Source organism: Muscardinus avellanarius (assembly GCF_963383645.1).
Source record: "Muscardinus avellanarius genome assembly, chromosome: 13".
NCBI classification, from domain to species: Eukaryota; Metazoa; Chordata; class Mammalia; order Rodentia; family Gliridae; genus Muscardinus; species Muscardinus avellanarius.
In genome coordinates this window covers 4,631,186-4,653,320 of record NC_137799.1, presented here as the reverse complement: position 1 = coordinate 4,653,320, position 22,135 = coordinate 4,631,186, and the positions used below count along the sequence as shown (strand labels likewise).

The 22,135-nt window shown below is 54.4% G+C and overlaps 1 protein-coding gene across 1 annotated transcript in view; it reads left to right on the top strand.

The window, feature by feature from the left end:
* The window catches only part of CFAP77 (cilia and flagella associated protein 77), a gene marked incomplete at both ends in the record, with an annotated part of 136,625 nt that overhangs the window by 57,401 nt on the left and 57,089 nt on the right, over positions 1–22,135 (top strand). Inside the window, 2 exons of the mRNA XM_080709536.1 lie at positions 20,045–20,144; positions 20,616–20,844. Of these exons, the coding sequence (XP_080565662.1) occupies positions 20,045–20,144; positions 20,616–20,844 (329 nt within the window). The remainder of the gene's footprint in view (positions 1–20,044; positions 20,145–20,615; positions 20,845–22,135) is intronic.

Here is a 22,135-nt window from a genome sequence, read left to right as displayed (position 1 = left end):
AACTAAATAAAAAGGGCTGGGTGTAGCTCTGAGGTAGACTGCTTTGGGATTCAATTCCCAATACAAAAAATTTTAAAAAATAAAATAAAATCCGGCTTGGAGGCACATGTTTGTAATCCCAGTCCTTGGGAGGCTGAGATAGGGAGATCACAGGTCCTCCCCCCAAGCCTCAGCAATTTAGCAAGGCCCTCCATAATTTAGTGAGACCCAAAAATAAAAAGTAAAAGCCAGCTGTGGTGGCGCACGCTTGTAATCCCATTCCTTGGGAGGCTGAGACAGAAGGATAGCAGGTTCAAAGCCAACCTCCACAACTTAGCAAGGCCCTAGGCAACTTAGTAAGACTCTGTTTTCAAATAAATAAGATTGGAAGCCGGGCATGGTGATACATGGGAGGCTGAGACAGGAAGATCCGGGTTTGCAGCCAGCCTCAGCTTCCTCGTGAGGCCCTCTACAACTTAGTGAGACCGTTTCAAAATAAAGAATAAAAAATAGGGCTACGGGTGTAGCTCAGAGATAGAATGCCCCTGGGTTCCACCCCTAGCACCACAAAACTAAATAAATAATTAAAATTGGGTTAGGGGTTTATCTCAGAGGTAGTATGCCTCTGGGTTCAATACCTAGTGCCACAAAAAAATATTAAAAAAATAGGGGTGGGGATGTAGCTCAGAGGTACAATGCCCCTGAGTGCAATCCTCAGTACCATAATAATAATAATAATAATAATAATAATAATAATAATAATTAACAACAATAATAGAGTCAGCTTTCCTGGAATTCAGCAAAGGACAGTCAGACGCCCCAGGCAGCTGGAAGAGCCCAGGCTGAGCACCAGGTATCTTGGGAAACAGACAGATCGGGGCTGGAGCCCAGCCCTAACTCTTGTGGATGGCCGCTGTCTGGCTGAGCCGCTGAGCTCTCCGCTGGCTGGTCCCTGACCCTCTCCCTGCTGGGCGGCCGCTGTGGAGGGAGGGAGCCCACTTTGAAGCTGAGCAGCTGACCCTCTCTGAACTGCTTCCGCCTTGCCTGCACCGCCCCAGGGGAGGCAGGCGGTGGGAAGGGGGTGGTTCAGGGGCTTCAAGAACAAAGGGTCCACGAGGCAGTATTTCCTATATCAAATCATCTTTGAAGATGCTGGAGACTGAAGAGGTCAGGCCTCTTGCGTTTGCCACCGTACGGGAGGGTCCTAGAGTGCCTTTCCCACTTCAGACCCTTGTCTCCTCCCCTCCGGAGTGTAGAACCAGGCTTCTGGGTACCCGTCTCCTCCCTCTGGGTACCCCGCTTCCTCCTCCGCTCTCAGCCCCTCCTGTGCTGACTACTGATTTCCCTAAACTGTAGTGCTGGCCATACCAGGACCATCGATCTGTAGCCGTCCGTGGCTTCCTATTACCTGCCAAAGATGTTGGCCTGACGCAGTCTGGCCCCATTGCTCATTTTTACTCTGGTCTGCCGGACCATTTGCCATTTGCTGTATTTCCCGGTGTTTTCTGCCAAATTGGCACCTAAGCAAAACACTACCCCATGTCTCAGTCCTTAACTCGTGCCTCTTCCACGTGGCTGGCCCGAGGCTGCGAGGCCCGGGAGCTTGCTCTTCTTTGGGGTCCCTGTGGCCCGTTATACTGTCCTTATGATGGTCAGACCGCTCTCTACACCATGTCTGCTGCGTCTTTTCTTCCTCTTGGTCCAGAGGCTGGTGGTTTCCAGGGATGCCCCTGGTGGTCACTACCAGAAGCCTCTCACCCCCTCGCTTGCTGCAACTCGGGACCGATGCTCTGAGAAACCTTTGCCACGTGAGCGCAGCCTCCTGGGGGTGGGAGGCGGCCAGGAGCTCCCAGCCTCGGAGCCCCAGAACTCTGCCTCGGCCTCTTCCGGCTCAGGTACACAAGCTGCAGGGAGTGATGCTCACGGGGCCTGCCGTGATGAGTATGCCCACGGCGTCCCTCTGCGTGTGTCCGTGTGGAAGGCTGGAACATGTTGTGGGGTCGCGTGGCTAGAGGGTGTGGTAGGTTGAATAGTGACTCCAAAAGACACGTCCAAGTACTGGTGGCCGTGATGTTACTTGGAAATAGGGGGCTTTGCAGATAGCACCCAGTTAAGGATCTCAAGACGCCATATCGGATCGCAGGAGAGCTGCTGATTCAGTGACTGGCATTTTAATTTTTAAACTTTATTTATTTATTGCGGTACTGGGGATGGAACCCAGAGCATTCTACCTCCGAGCTACACCCCTCTTTATTTTGAAACAGGGTCTCACTGAATTGCAAAGGTCCTCACTAAGTAGCTGACGCTGGCTACGAATCACGATCCTCCTATCCTGGATATAATTCTGGGATTACAAGCGTGCGCCACCACACCTGGCCAGTGACTGGTGTTTTAATTTTTCTATTTTAATTTTTTGTGGTACTGAGGATTGAACCCAGGGGTGTTCTGTGTCTGAGCTACATCCCCAGCCCAGTATTATTTTTAGTTTGAAACAGGGTCTCAATAGGTTGCTGAGGCTGGCCTCAAACCTGTGATCATCCCGTCTCAGCTTCCTGAGTACTGGGATTACAGATGTGCACCACCACACCTGGCTTCCCTGGGCCTTCTTTTGCCCACTTTCTGTTTGGGTGGCTCCTCCCAGTCCCCTGTCATGGGCATTCTGGAGGCCAAAGCCCGCATCCATGGTGAAGAGACAACTGGCCAAACTTAGATGGAAAAGTAGGGGGCTGCCGACTGGAAGGCCAGCCTTGGGGTGCTGCGAGCCCAGCCGGTGGGCTCAGAGGAGGAGCTGCGGAGCTGGCCATTCTGGGGACCAGCGATGAGCTACGCACTCTCACGCCATCTATTCCAGTCTGGAAGGTCAAGCCCAAACATTTACAATTTCTTTGAAAACGAAGAAAGCTAGGCATGGCGGCACACACCTGTAATTCCAGTTCTTGGGAGGCTGAAACAGGAGGATCACAGGTTGAAAGCCAGCCTCAGCTACTAGGCCCTCCACAACTTAGCGAGACCCTGTTTCAAATAAAATAAAAAAAATAAGCTGGGCATGGTGACGCTCCCTTGTCATCCCAGCATTCGGGAGGCCGAGACCGGAGGATCGCGGTTCGTGGCCAGCCTCAGCTACTCAGTGAGGCCCTCCGCAACTCAGTGAGACCCTGTTTCAAAATCAAGAATAAAAAATAGGGCTGGGGGTGTAGCTCGGAGGTAGAATGCCCCTGGGTTCCATCCCCAGACCCGCAAAAAGTAAAATAAAATATAGAGCCAAGTGTGGTGGCGCATTCCTGTAATCCCAGTACTCGGGAAGCTGAAACAGGAGGGTCACAATTGGAGGCCAGTCTCTGCAACTTAGCGAGACTCTGTTTCAAATTAAAAAATAAAAAGGGCTGGAGTGTAGCTGAAAAGGAGAATGCCCCTCTACAGTACAAAAAGCAAAGGAGAGAACATTCGGATAGGGGACCGTGGCGTCACGCTCAGGCCTGACCCTCTGCGGTCTCCTCCGGGGGCAGCTGGGCAGACAACCTGGGTCCAGGGTCAGTTGGGGGATGACGGCAGGGCTGGGCTGGCCACACCCTGCACATTCCAGAGGAAGGTCTGACCCGGCCCAGCTCTGCGAGGTGACCTGTGACCTGGTGGCCTTGGCGTGTCCGCCCTGGTGGGAGGTCTGTAACTGTCTAGGGGTCTTGGTCACCCCAGGTGGTCCACGTGAGCAATGAGATTTATGGTAAGGTTTTGGGCCACACAGTATCAGCTCAAGGAGCCCATGGGGTGGTCAGCCAGGTCTGTGTACCAATGCCTATGAAAACACTGGAATCTGCCGGGCCTGGTGGCGCACGCTTGTAATCCCAGCATTCGGGAGGCTGAGACAGGAGGATCGCTGTTCGTGGACAGCCTCAGAGACTTAGTGAGGCCCTTTGCAACTCAGTGAGACCCTGTTTCAAAATAAAGACTAAAGCCGGGCGTGGTGACACATGCTTGTAATCCTCCTGCTCGGGAGGCTGAGACAGGAGGATTGCGCTGGTTCAAAGCCAGCCTCGGCTACTTAGTGAGGCTCTTGGCAACTTAGTGAGACCCTGTTTCCAAATAAAATATAAAATAAGTCTGGGAGTATAGCCCGGAGGTAGAAAAGCCCCCAGGTTCCACCCCCAGTACCACCAAACAAAACAAAACAAAATAAAGACTGAAAAAAGGGCTGGGGTATAGATGGGAGGTAGAGTGCCCCTGGGTTCCACAAAAAAATAGTGGGGTGCTTGAGCCTGCACTTGGGTGCTGGGTGAGACGTGTTTCTCCAGCGGGACTGTCCGTTGCTGAGTCCGGTGACCCCGCCTGTGGTCAGGACATCCCGGCCACAGGCCTTCAGCAGTTAGGCCCCTGGAGAAACCGAGGGGTGGCTCCTCTTCCTCTCACAGTGAGATGTGAATATGGTTTTCCCAATTGCTAGCAAGGGCCCAGGGCACCTGAACCCACCAGCCTCTAGGAAGCTTACCCTCGGTGACCGGGAGCAAGGTCTTCTGATCAGCAAAACCTTCTCTGGTCTTCTTTACTTTGGGCAAAATCAAAATTGGCTCCTGAGTGAGCAAAAGCTCCCTGGCAGCTCTGCGCACGCGAGGTGTCCTCGTTGAAAAAACACAAGACAGCCAGGCGTGGTGGCGCACGCTCGTCATCCCAGCATTTGGGAGGCCGAGACAGGAGGATCGCGGTTCGCAGACAGCCTCAGCTACTTAGGCCCTCTGCAACTCAGTGAGACCCGGTTTCAAAATAAAGAATAATTTTAAAAATAGGGCTGGGCTGGTAGCTTGGAGGTAGAATGCCCCTGGGTTCCATCTCCAGTACCTCAAAGAAATATACAAAAAGAAGGGGCATGGCCCCTGTAAGGCCGGTGGGGCTGGTGGGGAGGGGAGGGCGAGGAGCCCCGGGAAGAGGGAAGAGGGGAGGCTGGCCTGGCCCTCTGTCAGCCGAGCCCTTTAAAACCAAAATGCTGGGGTTCATTTGCATTTAGATCTCCTCGTCTCCTCTTTTCATCTAAGACAAATCCTTACCAAAGGCTGCTTAATTAGACCAAATTAGATTTCCACTCAGCGGCTTGTCATTCATTACGAAACGCTGTTCTTTTTCTATTTTGGTAATTACAGGCTGCTCTCCGCCGTCGTGAGCCTCCTCTCTCTCCAGCCGCGGAGTATGGCCAGCATTCCTGATTTTGCTCAGGGAAGGATAAAATTATTCAGTCGCACCAAATTGTCGGTTTTCTAAGTTGGATCAAGCCGGTCATTGGAGTCTTTTACAGTAATGGGGAGCCTTGCTCTTAATTCTCTAACGATGACTTGTAGTAGGGCACAGAGCCCCGTGGTTTCAGAGACTGAGCAGCTAAGGTCACACAGATTTCACACTTAGCGATGAACTGGAAATCTCCGCCTAGGTTAGGCGCCCTGTGGCGAAGCCGCCGCCCAGCTCCTCGCCCCAGCCACCCCTTGTCCTGAGCGTTTTGAGGGAACTCAGATTTTTCTTGCATCCTTTGTTCTGCCAGCTGCAGACACCGAGCAGCGGGGGAGGGTCCTGGTGCGCTGGCGTGGTTTGGTGATCTGGGTATTCCTGCGACAGCCTTCCAATCCTGCCCTGGAGGTTCATCCAGCAAATAGGGAGGCCCCGCAGGCCTGGCCTCCTCACCTGAGAAGCAGGGACCCAGCGACACCACTTTGCAGGGTTGTCTAAGTATTGGTGGGGACGAGTGGGCAGGCACACGATGCAGCTGGTGTGGAGGGCCTTCCCAAAACTCACGGGGAGCTACTGGAGAGCCCACAGCAGGCGTCCATTCCTGATGGCCCAGCTGACTTTGTTCTGGTCACTTTTTTTGGGGGGGGGGGTTACTGGAGAATTAAACTGGGGAATTCCACCTCTGAGCTACACCCCCAGCCCTTTTTATTAATTATTACTATTGTATTGAAATAGGGTCTCACCGCCGGACATGGTGGCGCACGCTTGTAATCCCCGTGCTTGGGAGGCGGAGACAGGAGGATCGCGCAGGTTCGAAGCCAGCCTCGCTGGCTTAAGAGATCCTGTTTCCAAATAAAAATATAAAATAATTTTGGGAGTGTAGTCTAGATGTAGAAGGGCTTCCAGGAACCCCAGTACCACCAAAAAGAAAAGAAAAGAAAGAAACACCAAAAAAAAGAAGAAAAGAAAAGAAAAAAAAAGGATCTCTCTAAGTTGCTGAAGCTGGCCTCGAACCTGCGACCCTCCTGTCTCAGCCTCCTAAGTACTGGGTTCAGTACTCGCATCAGTACAAGCAGGCGGCATCATGCTCGGCTGCTCTAGTCATCTTGAAGGGTGCTTGTGGGAAGATGGCGGGACCTGGTTCCCAGGGACAGGTGCTGCTGATGGTGACGGACAGACGGCAGCAATTCTCTCTAAAAACAGAGGACTGGCCAGCACACCTTCCTTCTGCAGATATTTGAGACGGCTACTATGTGAGGGACACCGAAGAGCCTCACCCGGAACCAAGCCTAGGGACTGGGTGAAGTTCTTACCCAACGTCACAGACCTAAGAGAGCTGACACGGGAGCCCAGATCGGGCCGTCGGCAAAGCTCCCCCTCTGAACTCCCGAAGGACAGAAGCCGGCGAGACAGATCTAGGTGACGTAGATTTAGATGGCGTGGATGTAGGCACGGCCCAGAGAGGACATGGCAGAGACAGAAGGGCCCCAGAGATCAGACAGCTCAGCTCTGACATTTTCTAGGGAGAACATGGAGGCCGGGTTGGGGGCCTCTTCTGGCTGCGGTCCTGGACCGCCTTCCCCATTAACCCCCAGCCCCAGCCCCAGCCCACCTGTGATGGCCACAGGCAGGAAGCTGCCTGGCTCTTTCCCTCACTGGGTCCAGAAACGCCACCTTCCCCGTGGCCCCGCCAGGTGGCACCAGGCTCTCCCCACTCTGGCCCTCGGAGCCTAACTCCCTGGAAGATTCAGAATCAAATGCTTCCGAAGCCCCCGATGACTCGGGCCTGGGAGGAGGGTCCCTCCACCTTCCACTCACAGACACGTGGTTGCTCGGGCATTCCAGAAAGGTACAATGAAGACCTACTGTGCACCCGGCTCTGGGGATAAGGCGGAGATGAAGTCACGCTGTGTTCATGTGACTGAGTCAGACGTAGCCCAAATCACCACCTGGGATCAGAGGGGCTCGGTGACGCGGGGCAGGAAGGAATCGGGTGAGTCCTGTGGCTGGGTTTGTGAGTGGGCGCGGAGTCCGGGGCTGCCCCAAGGAGGTGGCGTTTCAGCGAGGGCTTCCGGTGCCTCAGGAGGGCTGGGGAGAGGAGGCGGCTGAGCGTGTGGGCCGGGAGAGCCACTGACAGAAGCCACGGGCCAGAATGGAGCCTGAGAGGCCGGAAGAGGAGGCTGGTGCGGAGCCAAGCATCTTCTTGGGCACCTGAGGCTCCTGTTTCACACAGAACCGAGGCCTCCCCGGGGCGCTGGTCCAGGGCCTTCATCCCCTCAGAGGGGGCTGACTCCCAGCAGCTCAAAAGCCAGCCATTCCCAAACTCTAATTTACATATCCGTTTATTAAAAAAAATGGCCCAAGCAAAAAACATGGTGGACAATGTGGACCAGCAACACGCTACCAGTACCGTAGAGGAGCCCCCCGGATCTCATCAGGCTCAGCCTGGACCCGCGAATTTATGTGCGGATGAAAAATGACCAAGCGCTTCAAGGCAGATTCCCCGCTTATGATCAACACGTAAATATGACACCGGGAGACACGGGCGAAACTGTGGCCACTAGAGAAATTGACGGAGAGACGTGTGAAGAGATAGATAAACCACAAAATGGAATCTTCCGACGCTCTCTGTCCGGGGAGACGGTGTGGTCTTAGTCGGCCCCCCCGCCCTCCGCTGAGAGTTGGCTGATCGGCAACGAAGAATTTATCCTGTGCGGAAAATAAGAGACTGTACAACTGCCTCTTGACATGTGCAAGGAATTCAAAAGAAAAGTGCGTACACACTTGGATATTAAGAAATGATCCAAGCCGGGCGTGGTGGCGCACGCTTGTAATCCCAGCACTCGGGAGGCTGAGACGGGAGGATCACGGTTCGCCGACAGCCTCAGTTACTTAGTGAGGCCCTCTGCAACTCAGTGAGACCCCGTTTCAAAATAGAGAATAAAAACGAGGGCTGGGGGTGTAGCTCGGAGGTAGAATGCCCCCAGGCTCCATCCCCATTACTACAAAAAAAAAAAAAAAAAGAAGAAGAAGAAAAGAAATGACACAAGAACTCTTCCAGCCCTGAAATGAATTGATTGGCCAATAGCTTACAACTTCTTAAGCTAAATGGTGTTTTATTTTTCTTCAACCCTTCCAAGAGATGTGCTCACCAAGATGTTGAACTCTGTCGGTTTTTTCTAGTGTTCTTGCCAACAACTTCTACTGGTTTTGCCTTTAAATTAAATTTGATGTTTCCTTTTTGATGAAAAAAAAAAATGGCCCAAGGAAGTCCGGCGTGTGGCTCATGCAAGTAATCCCAGTATTTGGGAGGCTGAGACAGGAGGCCAGCCTCCACAATTTAGAGATGCCCCATTTCCAAATTAAACAAAAAATAAAAAGGGCTGGGAATGTAGCTCGGAGGTAGAACGCCCCCGGGTTCAATCTCCAATACAGAAAATAAATATATAAAAATTCAACCTGGAGCTGGAACAAGCCTCAGGCAGCCAGCGGAGGGCGGAGGCCCGTCCCTGTCCTCCACTTCCTGTTGAAATGGCAGCCGCAGGCTCCTGTCCCCGCGACCCCAGCCTCATTAGCAGAGTCCCCTGTAGAGCCGCTTCTCCGCCTCCGCTACCTGCGCCGCTAACCGGTCAGCTGCCGCTCCGTGTTAACCTCCTTCTCGTTTATTACAATACCACATTTTTTTTATTCACATGGAAATAAAACTTATCAAGAAGATAAGATGAAATATACATCAAAACGGAGGTGGCTGGGGCCCCCGTTTCCATCCGGCTGGGGAAGGAGCGAGGGTTACCGGGGTGGGGAGGGGGGCGCACGGAACATTTTCCTTCCCTATTACATGATGCGATTTTCAATGAATCTATAAAGAAAATGCAAACACAAATAGAGGAACCAAACAGAAGGATCCGTGCAGCTGTCAAAACTTAAAACAGTTCAGTCTCGCTTTGATGTCTGTTTTAAGTTTTGAAAAGTACATGGATTCCCCTCTGCTTTTCATCGCCCTCCTTCCTCCCTTTTCTCTTCTTCCTTTTATTTCCACGGGAGCCCCCTCCTTGCATCCGCCCGCTCTGTCCCTCCTCTAGCGCTGGCCCTTGGCGAGCTGGTCCAGGCCGGGACGGTGTGGCATTCACGTCTCCTGCTACCAGCCCTGGCAGCATGGAGCGCCTCGTCCGCTGTTTATTCGGTCCCTCAGCCGTGCGGAGTCATTCCCTCTTGTGGAACGCCATCTCAAGGCAGGCTCAATAGCGTCACCCTGGAGGCAAAGGGGGGACAGAGGGGCCCGCCATGCTCCTGCACACCCACTGTGCGCCGACACCTCTGGGGCGCTCACTGCACCGGGGGGAGGGGGAGCCATCGCTTGCTCACCGTCATACAAAGCAAAATGGGGATCACGGTCTGGATTCCGGTCCCCTCTGTCTACACTGGGTGGGCGCTGGAGAGGGCCTCCGAGTCGGGCCATTTCCAGGATTTTTTTTTTTTTTCCTTCTGAAGGCTGTAAAACTCAGATTTCCATAGACGTCTGATGTGGAGTTTTACATCCACAGAGCACATGATGTGGCGGCCCCTGCAGGTTGGGACCAGGGGCTCCTGCTCCCCGCAGGGTGTCCTGAGCGCCTCTCTGAACCCAAGAGTGTGGTGCTTCCAGGGCACCCGCACCCCTGTCTTCAGCCTCAAAGTCCAGGGCTCCTTCTCTCCTCCTGACAGCCTCGGCAACTTAGTGAGACCCTCAACCACTTAGCGAGACCCTACTTCAAAATAAAAATAAAAGTAAGCCGGGCGTGGTGGCGCACTCTTGTCATCCCCGCACTTGGGAGGCGGAGACAGGAGGATCGCGCTGGTTCGAAGCCAGCCGCGCTGGCCAAAGAGACCCTGTTTCCAAATAAAAATATAAAATAGGTCTGTGAGTGTAGCCCAGAGGTAGAAGGGTTTCCAGGAACCCCCGTATCACCAATAAACAAACAAACAAAAATAAAAAGGACTGGGGGTATAGCTTGGAGGTAGAACAACCCCAATACCCTAGGGGTTGGTATCAATCCCTAGTACCCCGGCCCCCAAAATGTATTACCAGTACTGGAGAGGCTGAGACAGGATTGCAGGTTCGAGACCAGCCTCGGCAATCCATAGATAAAGGCCATCTTCATTTTGTGTCGCTGGGTGTATCTATTCCAGGCACCTCATCTAGACAATTCATAGGATTGACCTTCTGTCTCTGGATGGCTTCTTCCCTTAGATAACGTTTTCAAGTAGCTGTAACAGGAACCACTATCGCTTCCTTCCTTTTTGCGGCTGGATAATATTCCACTGTCCAGATGGACCACGTCTTGTACCGTCACCCCTTGCCAGACAGTTGGGCGCTATCCTTCTGGCTACTGTGATTAGAGCCGTTGTGAACACGCGTGCGCACGGATGACCTCGGAATACCTGTTCTCACGCCCTCAAGTCTGAGCTTCAGAGTGGAATTGCTGGGTCATACAGCAATTCTATCTTTAGCTCTTTGGAGCCGCCAGATGAATGTGTTTGTTTTACAACTAGTTGTCTCCTCATACGCACGGAGACAGAGTTGCTGACTTCAGGGCCTCGGAAGGACTGGTGACCGCCAGCAGGGAGTCCGCGTCCTTGTGCTTCCGAGCTGGCCACGCCCTCCGCTAAGGCCTTGCCCGCGTGGCCAAGTGTGCGCCCCACTCTCTGAGCGGGGTGCCCTCATTATACGTGTTCCATGTGGGGGAGGCGGCCAAGACCTGGAGGTTAAGTAGCTCACTCAAGGTCACCCCCAGAGGGGGCAGCCCGGATTCCAACGCGGGCGCCTGGGCCCAGCCGACGTCAATCAGCTCCCTGTGGCGAGGTGCCAAGTGATTTCCGTCTGGATGTGGAGTGTGACAGGTAGGGGCTGGCGGCGGCGGCGGGTCTCTGTGCCTCATTATGCCAACTGCAGACTATTATAAAAACGACTTTGCTACCATCAGCCCGTCCCGGCTGAGAGCGGCAGGAGCCGACGGTGGGGTGGCTGGAGCCGAGCCCCATGCGGCAGGAACTGATAACCCACGGAGCGGAGAAGGGGCGCCGCGCTCCGCCGGAGTCGGGGTGGCTAGCTTTGCCCGATTCTTCAAAAAGCAGCCTGTCGCCCCATGACAGCTCCTACTTAACTGGGCACTTACTCTACGTCTGCCTGGGTGCTCAGACGCTCCCAGCGTAGGCCTGGGTTGGGGGATCGTGTCTCCATTTACCCACCAGGGCCTTGGCGTCCAGGTCCGTCGGGTAGCCAGGTCAAGACCGCACAGGCGCGGCTGGCGCGGTGCCGTCCGTGAAGGAGCTGTGGTGCGGTTCCCGGCAGGTGTCTGGGTTCACGGGCCCTCTTTCCCACGCACACCTCTCTCGGGTACTTCCAGCTCCGCCCAGGAGGGAAAGTCTCTGGGGTTTCATCCCCAGGGTGCCGAGCTACCTCCTGGGAGTGACTCGGGCCTCTTCATAATCTCGGATGACACCTAGCCAGTTTTTATTGCTCTCAAACAAAATTCCAAATCACGGTATTAGCTCCCTGCCATCGCTCACGGTGGCCTTTTTTCAAAACGTGGTGCGTCCCCACCATCCACCTCCCCGGCCGTTGAGTTACGGGCCCCCGGAGGCCTCGGCTCCTCCGAGCGAGCGGATGCATTCGGGCGTCTCCCTGCCGCCCGCCACCGCCTTCTCCGAGTGTAATCAAACATCAAGCTAAGTAGCAAATAAATCTCTCGATCTCATAAGCTGCACAGCGAGATCATGTAAATGCAAATAGGAACCTGATTTCAAGCTGTCGAGGGGGCGGGGAGGCCGCCAGGGCCCTGTCGCCCGTGGCCACCCCCCTCGGCCCGGCCATCCATCAGCAGCAAGATGGGGCTGGCAGCGGCGGGGAAGGGAGGCTGGTGCCCCGGGGAGCCTGAGCAGCCAGGCGGGTGGCAAAACCCAGGCGGCCCCAGGCCTGACAACCAGACCACCGGACGGGGCGGGACCGGGAGGCCTGGCCCAGCAGGCGCAGCGGGGCCTGGAGAGGTGGCCCCACTGTCCAGGGCTCCCCGCGCGCCTCAGCTGGAGACTTGCCATGGTAACTGAACCAGCGGCCACTATTTCTTAAAGAAATGAAGACTGGAGCGTCTTGCCCAAGGCCGCGCAGGGAGTGGCAGAGCTGTGACTCTGGCCAGGTTCACGCGACACAGTCACATGCGGGGACCAGCCGCCCCACGCCCATGCTGTTGGCTACAGCTGTACTGTTGTGTGGTCGGGTTCCAGTCCCAGCACTGGAAAAAAAAAGAAAAAGGAAAAAAAAAGAAAAAAAAAAAAGAAGGAAAAAGAGAGGAAAGAAAGAAAGATTGAGCTAGGGAGGCTGAGACAGGAGGATCGCACAGGTTCAAGGCCAGCCTCAGCTACTGAGTGAGGCTCTCGGCAACTCAGTGGGACCCTGTTTCCAAATAAAGTATATAATAGATCTGGGGGTGTAGCAGGGGTAGAAGGTCCCTGGGTTCCACCCCCAGGACCACAAAAATAAATAAATAAATTAATTAATTAATATAAAATTGAACCAGAGGTGTTCTACCTCTGAGCTACACCCTCAGCTCTAGTGTGTGCGTGTGTGTGTGTGTGCGCGTGCGCGCGCGCGCGTGTGTGTGTGTGTGTGTGTGTGTGTGTGTGTGTGTCTGTTACTGGGGATTTAATCTAGGGGGCATTCTACCCCTGAGCTACACCCCTAGCCCTGTTTTTTATCTTTTTTGTGTGTGTGGTACTGGGGATGGAACCCAGGGGCATTCTATCTCCAGTAGCCCTATTTGTTTCCTTTATTTTGAAACAGGGTCTCATTAAGTTGTAGAGCCTCACTAAGTAAGTAGCTGAGGCTGGCCGTGAACCTGCGATCCTCCTGTCTCCGCCTCCTGAATCCTGGGACTGCAAGCATGGGACAGGGGCAGGGTCTCACTAGGTTGATGAAAGTCTCACTACTTGCTGAGGCTGTCATCAAATCTGAGATCCTCCTGTCTCCGCCTCCCAGGGACTGGATTCGTAAGTGTGCGCCATCACAAGCAGGTTTTTTTTTTTTTTTTTTTTTTTTTTTTTTTTTTGCGGGTCTGGGGATGGAACCCAGGGGCATTCTACCTCCGAGCTACACCCCCTGCCCTATTTTTTATTCTTGATTTTGAAACCGGGTCTCACTGAGTTGCAGAGGGCCTCACTAAGTAGCTGAGGCTGTCCGCGAACCGCGATCCTCCGGTCTCCGCCGCCGGGATGCTGGGGTTATGAGCCTGCGCCACCGCGCCCGGCTCCAGCATTGCTTTAAACACGGCTGGAGCAGCAGTGGACGTGAACATTTGAGTCCTGGGTGTCTTCTGACGTCATTCTGCCTTTGTCCCCACGTGGCCACGGGCTTCTCGCGTGTGACTTTCTAGCGTTACCGTGCAATGCTCGCGTGCCGCTCTGACACACATGGTTCAAAGAGCCGGGCTTCCAGACGCCCCGCGTCCTCTGATGCATAATGCACCTTATTTTACACGATTGTTTATCTGAGGCTCTCATTATGGAAATAAATAAATATCCGCTATGCTAATAATGATCACGATTTGCATTTATATTGTGCTTTTCTTTTGAGGATCTTAAGTTGTTTTACAATAATGAACTACCCCTGCCTGAGCACAATGCCACGCGTGTGCATATGTATGGACCGGTACTGCTCTACACAGATATTTATTTAATAACTACCAGCCAATAACGGGGATTTCACATCACGACGCTTTAATAGGATACAGGAAAATGAGTGGAGGATTTTCCGCTGTTGAACAAACATTTATCTGCTTTCGACGTGGGGGTTAGAGGGTTAATGAGCTACGGTGCATGCGTGTGTGCGTGTGCATGTATGTGCATGGGTGTATGTGTGTGTGTGTGTTTGCATGTACGTGTGTGTGTGTGTGTGTGTGTGTGTTGTTGGGGACTGAACCCAGGGGGTTCTACCTCCGAGCTACACCTCACCCTCAGCCATATTTTACTTTTTGTTTAGAAATAGAATCTTGCGAGGTTGCTGAGAGCTTCACTGAGTTGCTAAGGCTGGCCTCAAACCTGTGAGCCTCCTGTCTCAGCCTCCTAAGTACTGGGAGTACAGACTACGATGAATACTTGGGAGGCTAAGGCAGGAGGATTGCGGGCTCGAGGCCAGCCTCAGCCACTTAGCGAGGCCCTCTGCAACTTAGTGAGATCCCGTTTCCTAATTAAAAATAAAATGGCTCGGGGTAGAATGCCCCTGGGGAAGGAGCACCCTTGATTGGGAGGCCAGTCCTCTGCCTGGGAGAAGTTGTCCCGTGGAAGGGGCTTGGGCAGGGCTCGGGGCTGGGAACCTGTGTTCCCGGGTCCCAGGTAGCTTCAGAGCAAAGCCTGCGGGAAGCGCCGCCAGCGGCGCCTCCGAGAAGCCAGGGCTGCTGGGGGCGGCCTGGCCCCGGGGCTCCCGGTGCGGTTTTGGGGTCTGGTCCTTCGTGCTGAGGGCTAGAGGTCGCTGCTGCTAGGAGGAGCCGGGAGAACTCCAGGACCCCTGGGACAGGGAGAGCGATGGTTTTAATTAGGCTGAGAGATGGAAAATAAGACCGAGAGGGATGACATCTTAATCAGGTTTAATGAAGCTGTCTGCTGGCGGGACAGCTGTCACCCAGCGCCGTGTTCCAGCCAAGCCACTTTGCCACAGAGGAAACTGGGAAAGGCAGTTTGAAGGCAGCCGGGGAAGGCGGTGGCCAGACTCAGCTGGGATCTTTCTCCCAATTTTCCTCTTTATCCCAACACCCCCGGGACCAGGGATTCCATCTGGGGCCCCAGGCTGAAATGGCTTCCGGCATTTCAGAAGTCCCTGTCCTGCAAAACCAGGGTGTTAAAACCTGTCTTAAATGCCAGGAAGGGTTTGGCCTGAGGACTCCTGAGGATTCACCCCTAAGAGATGAGGAAGGAGCTGGAGGCTAAGATAGGAGGATCGCAGGTTCAAGGCCAGCCTCGGCAGCCTAGTGAGACTCTTGGCAACTTGGTGAGACCATTTCCAAATAGAAAATAAAATAAGGCTGGGGTATGTCCCAGAGCCAGTACCACAAATGGGAGGAAAGGAAGGAGGAGAAGGAGAAGGGGGGAAGGAAGGAATAGAAAAGAAAAAAAAGTGAAATGCAAGGATTTCTTTTTTCTTTTTTTTTTTTTTTTTGCGGGTCTGGGGATGGAACCCATTCGACATCTGAACTACACCCCCTGCCCTATTTTTTACTCTTTATTTTGAAACAGGGTCTCTAAATTGAGGTGGGCCTCACTAAGTAGCTGAGGCTGTCCGCGAACCACGATCCTCCTGTTTCAGCCTCCTGAATGCTGGGATGCGTGCGCCACCACGCCCGGCTGAAATGCAAGGATTTGGGGGCTTCATTAATTCCTCCTCTTTCTCAGCCTCTGGCTCCCACCTGTCCAGAGAGGGCAGTGCAGCCTCTGTGACAGAGTCACTGTGAGGGGCAGGAGCCCCGGGAAGGCGTGTTTAACCCCAGCTCGTCCTCCTGACGGCCCTGGGGACGTGTGGCCCTGTGGGCTTCGCTCTTCCCACCTCACAGAGAGGCTGGCAGAGTCCAGGGACAGGTGCAGGGCACTCTGGGCGCGTGCTCAGCAGCTAGTGAGCACTCCATAAAGCGGGCTGCTGAAGGGAGTCTCCACGCCTGGCAGGGAAGAGGTACTCAGAGTGTCTTCTCTCTACCCTGTCCCTGACTTTTTTCTTGTGGTGGTACTGGGGATGGAACCCTTCTACCTTTAGACTACACTCCCAGACACACACACACACACACACACACACACACACACACACACACACACACACATATATTTTTGAAACAGGGTCTCTTAAGCCAGCAAGGCTGGCTTCGAACCTACATGACCCTTCTGTCTTCGCCTCCCAAGCACGGGGATTACAAGCGTGCGCCACCACGCCGGATATCCTCCCCTTTCTGCAGAAAAATCAGAGCAGTGGTTTTAAGAGAGGATGCTCTCAGACTCCGCAAGGCCCAACAGCTGCTCCCTGCCATCTGCCCCAGGACCTTGGCACAGCCCACCCCGAGGGCTGGCTGGGAGGCCCCTTCAGGATCTGCCAGAGCTCTCTCTCATCCTGTGCTGGGGGCGGAGGGGCCGCTCGGGAACCCCAGTGGCTGCTCAAAGCTGAGCGCTGTGACTAAGTCCGTCAGGCTGAGGAGGTTGCCATGGAAGAGCCGGTGACCGGCAGGACACAGGCTCCCTGGCGCTCAGTGGCAGCTGATCTCAGACAGCTGTCACAGCTGCTGCCCTTGTCTACAAGTTCAGGGTCAGGAGGTTCCTAGAGCAGCCCTTTGTCTGATTTAAGTGGTTCACGCCACCCCTCTTTAGGTTATGTCTCCCCAAAATGTCAATCCAAGATCTGTTTTTTCCCTCCCTCCCTCCCTTCCTTCCTTCCTCTTTTCTTCCTTCCTCCCCCATCCTCCCTTCAGCACTGGAAACTGAACCCAAGGGTATTCTATCTCCAAGCTATACCCCCAGGCCTATTTTATTTTTTATTTAGAAACAGAGTCTCGCTGGGCATGATCCCTGAACACTTGCAATCCCAGCACTCAGGAGGCTGAGACAGGAGGATCATGGTTCGCAGACAGCCTCAGCTACTTAGTGAGGCCCTCTGCAACTCAGTGAGACCGTTTCAGAATAAAGAATAAAAAATAGGGCTTGGGGTGTAGCTTGGAGGTAGAACGTCTCTGGGTTCCATTCCCAGTACCACAATAATAAATAAAAATAATAAAAAAATAGGAACAGGGGCTTGCTAAATCGCTAAGGCTGGCCTCAAACTTACCACCTTCCTGACTCAGCGTCCCAAGTACTGGGATTGCAGGCGTGCATCACCACGTCTGGCTCCATTTTTTTTTTTTTTTTGACAACCTTCCCCAGATCCAGTCAAGATTAAAACGTCCTGGGTCCAGGCTGCTTGTGTGTGCAAGGGTGTTTTCTGAACTGACGTTCTTCCCATCGCTGTGTCAGCCCATCAGACAGCAGCCCCTACCTGACTTCTCCGGGTGAGGTGCTGTGTCAGTGCTGTACACAGTCAGGCGAGCAGTCGCCCAGAAGTCACCAGCCTCAGCTGTTCCGTGGCATCAGGACCCCCAGCAGAGAGCAGCTCTGTGCCAGGCAGGGGGGCAAGGGTTCATTGGCCTGGGCAGTTTATGATGCACCCAACCTCAGCAACAAAGGGGCGCCAGGCCCAGCGGAGTGAGCGCGGGTTCCAATCCTGCCTCGGCTATTCATTAACTTTTAGCAAACCAGCAAGGCCCTACCGCTCCCCCCAGCTCCTTACCTGAGGAGCAGGGACACAGCGACACTGTAGTAAGTGTTGGGGGCCGGTGGGCATGGCGCGCAGACCCCAGGCGGCAAGATCGGCGGAGCCGCCGAGGAGCACGCGCTGTCCCATTGGCTGATCTGCTCGGTGGGCAGAGGATCTGGCCCTGCGTAGATCTGCTGCTCCTCCAGGGCACTCACCTGTAAACAATGGGCCCTGATGCACTCCGCACCGGAGCCTGAGGGCCGAACTCTTAGAGGGCGGGCTTCCAGCTAGGGAGAGCTTTGGGGGCTGGAGGAGGAGAGGAAAGAGACTCCGCCCAATGGCGCCCGTGTGAGCAGGTGCTCTGCACAAGGCCCAAAGGTGTCCCCAGCTGCGCCGGGCCTGGCTCAGGGGCCCCTGGAGTTTCCTGCCAGCGGTCTCTGACGCTTGGGTGCAGCCTGGCACAGAGGAAAGTCAGTTCCAGGGCGGGAGCCAAGGGGCCCAGAGAGCTTGTGTGTGCCTCTGACTCCTCCCCAGCCAGTCGTGGGAGCTCTGCTGCCCGTCTGGGATGGTCTAAGGAAGCGCAAAGCCAGCTGGCATCCCCAGTGATTTGAGGATGCCCCCACCCCACCTTCAGCCTCAGAAACAGTAAAAATGTGTTGTGCTCGGCTGTTTCCCTGTGCCAGCATTTCTCCAGTTCTTGCGTGAAGCTGCGTCTCCTACATAGAGACCCCATGGGTCTCAGGACATGTCTAAAAGGGACCGAGCAGGTGGCCGCAGTCAGGGAGGAGTGGCCCCTGGGCTGGGGCAGGACAGCGTCAGGGGTGAGAAGCGCGCCCCCCTCAGGCCCCGAGGCCCTTGTGCACCTCACAAGTGTCTGTCCCTGCACAGATTCTGCAAGCAGCGGCTGGCGCTGGCGCCTGCACCTGGCTGCTCATTCTCGGGGTCTCTGGTCTCTCATCTCGGCCAGCGTGAGGGCCAGAGGCCCCCGGTAGTGTGCGAGGGACCGTCCCGCGCACAGCTGGTGACTAGCAGTGAACCTGGCCTCTGTCCCCCGGATAAACAACAGCATACTCCCCCAAGCTGTGACAGCTCCACGCGTCCAGAGGTGACCAGATGTCCTCAAGGGAACAGAACCACCCCAGGCTCACCCCCGCTGTGCAACATCTGTGACCCGAGTACATCACAGATTTTTTATTTATTTTTTGGTGGTACTGGGAGTGGAACCCAGAGGCTTTCTACCTCCAGGCTATACTCCCAGACCTATTTTATACTTTATTTGGAAACAGGGTCTCACTAAGTTTCTAAGAGCCTCACTAAGTAGCTGAGGCTTCGAACCTGTGCGATCCTCCTGTCTCCGCCTCCCAAGTGCAGGGATTACAGCATGTGCCACCACGCCCGGCCATCGCGGCTTTTTAAAACCCACGGAAGCCAGGCTCCGTGGTGATGCCTGTCGCCCCTGTATGTGGGAGCCTGAGACAGGAGCAGGTTTGGGGTCAGCTTCAGCAACTTAGTGAGACCCGCTTTCAAAATTAAAAATAGGGCTGGGATCTGGCAGAATGCCCCTGAGTTCAATCCTCAGTACTATAAAAAAAGAAAGAAAAAAAGAAAGGAAGAAAGGAAGGAAGGAAGGATGAAAAATAGGGCTGGGAGTGTAGCTCAGAGGTAGAATGCACCTGGGTTTTATGCCTAGTACTGCAAAATAAATAAATAAATAATAAATAATAAATTGGAGTATAGATTGGAGGTAGTGCTCATCAGGGTTCAATCTCAGTACTAAAAAGAATAACAAATAAAATGTGTCTATTGCTACAGTTGACAGTACAGCGACTTCTTTTATGTAACCCCCTTTCTGGTTCTGAGCTACAACCCAGCCCCATTTAAGAAGTTAATTAATTTACTTATTTTGTGGTACTAGAGACTGAATCCAGGGACACTCTACCTCTGAGCTACACCCCAGCCCCATTTAATTAATTAATTAGTTAATTAATTTTGTGGTACTGGGGATTGAACCTAGGGGCATTCTACCTCTGAGCTATATCCTAGCCCTATTTAATTAATTAATTTATTTATTTATTTTGTGGTACTGGGGGTTGGACCCAGGGGCATTCTACCTATGAGCTATACCCTCAGCCCTATATTTTATTCTTTGTTTTGAATACACGGCCTCACTAAGTTGTAAAGGGCCTCGCTAAGTCACTGAGGTTGGATACCAACCTGCGTTCCTCCTGTCTCGGCCTTCCAAGTACTGGGCTAATAGGCATGCGCCACCATGCCTGGGCACACAAGAGTCCTCTTAAACCGGGTCCTTGGTTTCCAGCTAGAGCCAGGCAGGCCTGAGCTCCATCCCAGACAGGTGCTCAGTGCAGGCGCTCCAGGCCCCCAGATATGGCCCGGCCTCCACTCTGCTGCTGTAGCTCAGCCTCCACACCAGCACACGGGCCGGCCTCTCTGCCTGGGGCCCCAACGCAGCCGGGCTCCTCTTGGGGGCTCTGCCTCCACATCTGTGTGGGGCCGCGCTGTGGCTGGTCCGTAGCAGGGCCTCAACAGCTCTCTCTCCAACAGGCTGAACTCGGCAAGCCCCGGGAGAGAAGCTGCAGCCTGCCCGGGATCGATTTTAACTACGGACTCTACCTCCGGGGGCTGGACGGAGGGGTCCCTGAAGGTGAGTGTCCGCGCTGGGGAGCACGGGGCTGAGGAGTGGACGGGAGGCTGGCCCCCTCTTGAACTTCGCTGGCCAGTGCTGGAGAAACCCCGATGCATCAGCCCCAAAGGATTCTGGGAATCCCAGTGGTGACCCTGGGCTTGGATGAGACGGGGGTACTGAGTAGGGCCCAGGTCCGAGGGGCCGGAGCAGGAGTAGACCATCGTCTGTCTGCCGTCTCTGCTATTCAGACGCAGGAACAGGCTGGGGACAGATACCCCGATTGCCAGCACGGCCAGGGGCCAGCACAGCTAGCTCTGGGAAGGAAGCTGAGGCACAGCGGGGCCCTCTGGGAAGCCCGGTCCCCCCTTTTCGGGCCGCCATGCTTCCGGGGCCAGGCAGGACTGGGGTGACAGGAACCCGCTTCTTCTCAGTCCTGTGCCACACGGGGCTGTGCCCCTGGCTGACCACTGCCCGTGGCTCTTACCCCAGCCATCGGTCACTGGAACGTGCTTAAGCAGCAGCCCACCTGCCCCCAAGAGCTGACCCGGGATTACATCGCCATGAACCGCGGGGCGGTGAAAGCCGGGCTGGTGACTGCCCGAGAAAACATCCTCTACCGCCAGCTCAACGACATCCGCATCAGCGACCAAGATGACCGGCGCCTGAGGAAGGAGCCGCCCGCCCTCCCTCCGGACATGACCTACGGGATCCGGGCACGGTAAGGGGCTGCACCCGGGGCTGTCGGCGGGAGGGCGAGCTGGGAGGGGAACAGGGACACAGAGCGTCTTCTCAGCCTGGTCCTCGCTGCAGAAACCCTCTCCGGTCACTTCTGTGGCCACATCCTGATTCCTGCTGAGCCGAGCCCGGGCTGCAGGGCTTGCCTGGGTCACCAGTTTCCACTGATTGAATAACATTAAAAGCTAAGCGGGAGCCGGGCGTGGTGGCGCGCGCTTGTCATCCCCGCGCTTGGGAGGCTGAGACAGGAGGGTCGCGCAGGTTCCAAGCCAGCCTCAGCTACTTAGTGAGGCTCTCGGCAACTTAGTGAGACCCTGTTTCCAAATAAAATATTAAAAAGGTATGGAAGTATAGCCCGGAGGTAGAAAGCCTCTGGGTTCCACCCCCAGTACCACCAAAAAAAAAAAAAAAAAAAAAAGCTAAGCGGGGCATGGTGTCACACGCTTGTAATCCCAGCATTTGGGAGGCTGAGACAGGAGGATCGCGGTTCACAGACAGCCTCAGCTACTTAGTGAGGCCCTCTGCAACTCAGTGACGCCCTGTTTCTAAATAAAGAATAAAAAATAGGGCTGGAGGGTTCTATCCCCAGTACCACCCCCCCCACACACACACATTAAAAGCTGTGTCTGCCTTTAGGGGGGTTAATAATTTTGGGGGGAAGGCGAGAACCTGCTGGGGATCCTGGACCCCTGGAACCCCAGCAGTGACAGGCTATGGGATGTCGGCCTCAGTTTCTCTGGCTGTAGAATGGGTAGTGATCGTACCTGTTTCCTGGTACTGCTAGACGGTTTCAGTGACATACGCACTCAGAGACCTCAGCCTGTCACCTGGGACAGTAGTGAGCGCTCAGGACACGTTAGCTGTTATCCGGTTAAAATGATGGGGTACAAACTGCAGGCTCAAGGGCTGTGGGTCTTTTTTTGATATATTAAAGTTTAATGTACATGTGGTAACATACAAAATGCTGAGGCCACCTTTATGAAACTTGACAAGTGGAAATCTGACCACTGAGATAAAGACAAAAGATATATCTGGCACCCCAGGAAGCTCTCGTGCCACTCCTGAGACGTGACCCTCCTCGGCCCCACACAGATACGATGTGTTCCCGTGCGTGCTCTCGCGGGGCCACGTTCTCCCCCACTGCCAACGCTGTGAGCGCTACAGCAAGGACACGACCAGCCCGGGCTTTAGCCTGGCCCACACTTCAAGCAGAAATGTACAGGGAAATCAGGGTTGCCAAGACAAAAGGAGCTTTTATTAACTTATTTACACTT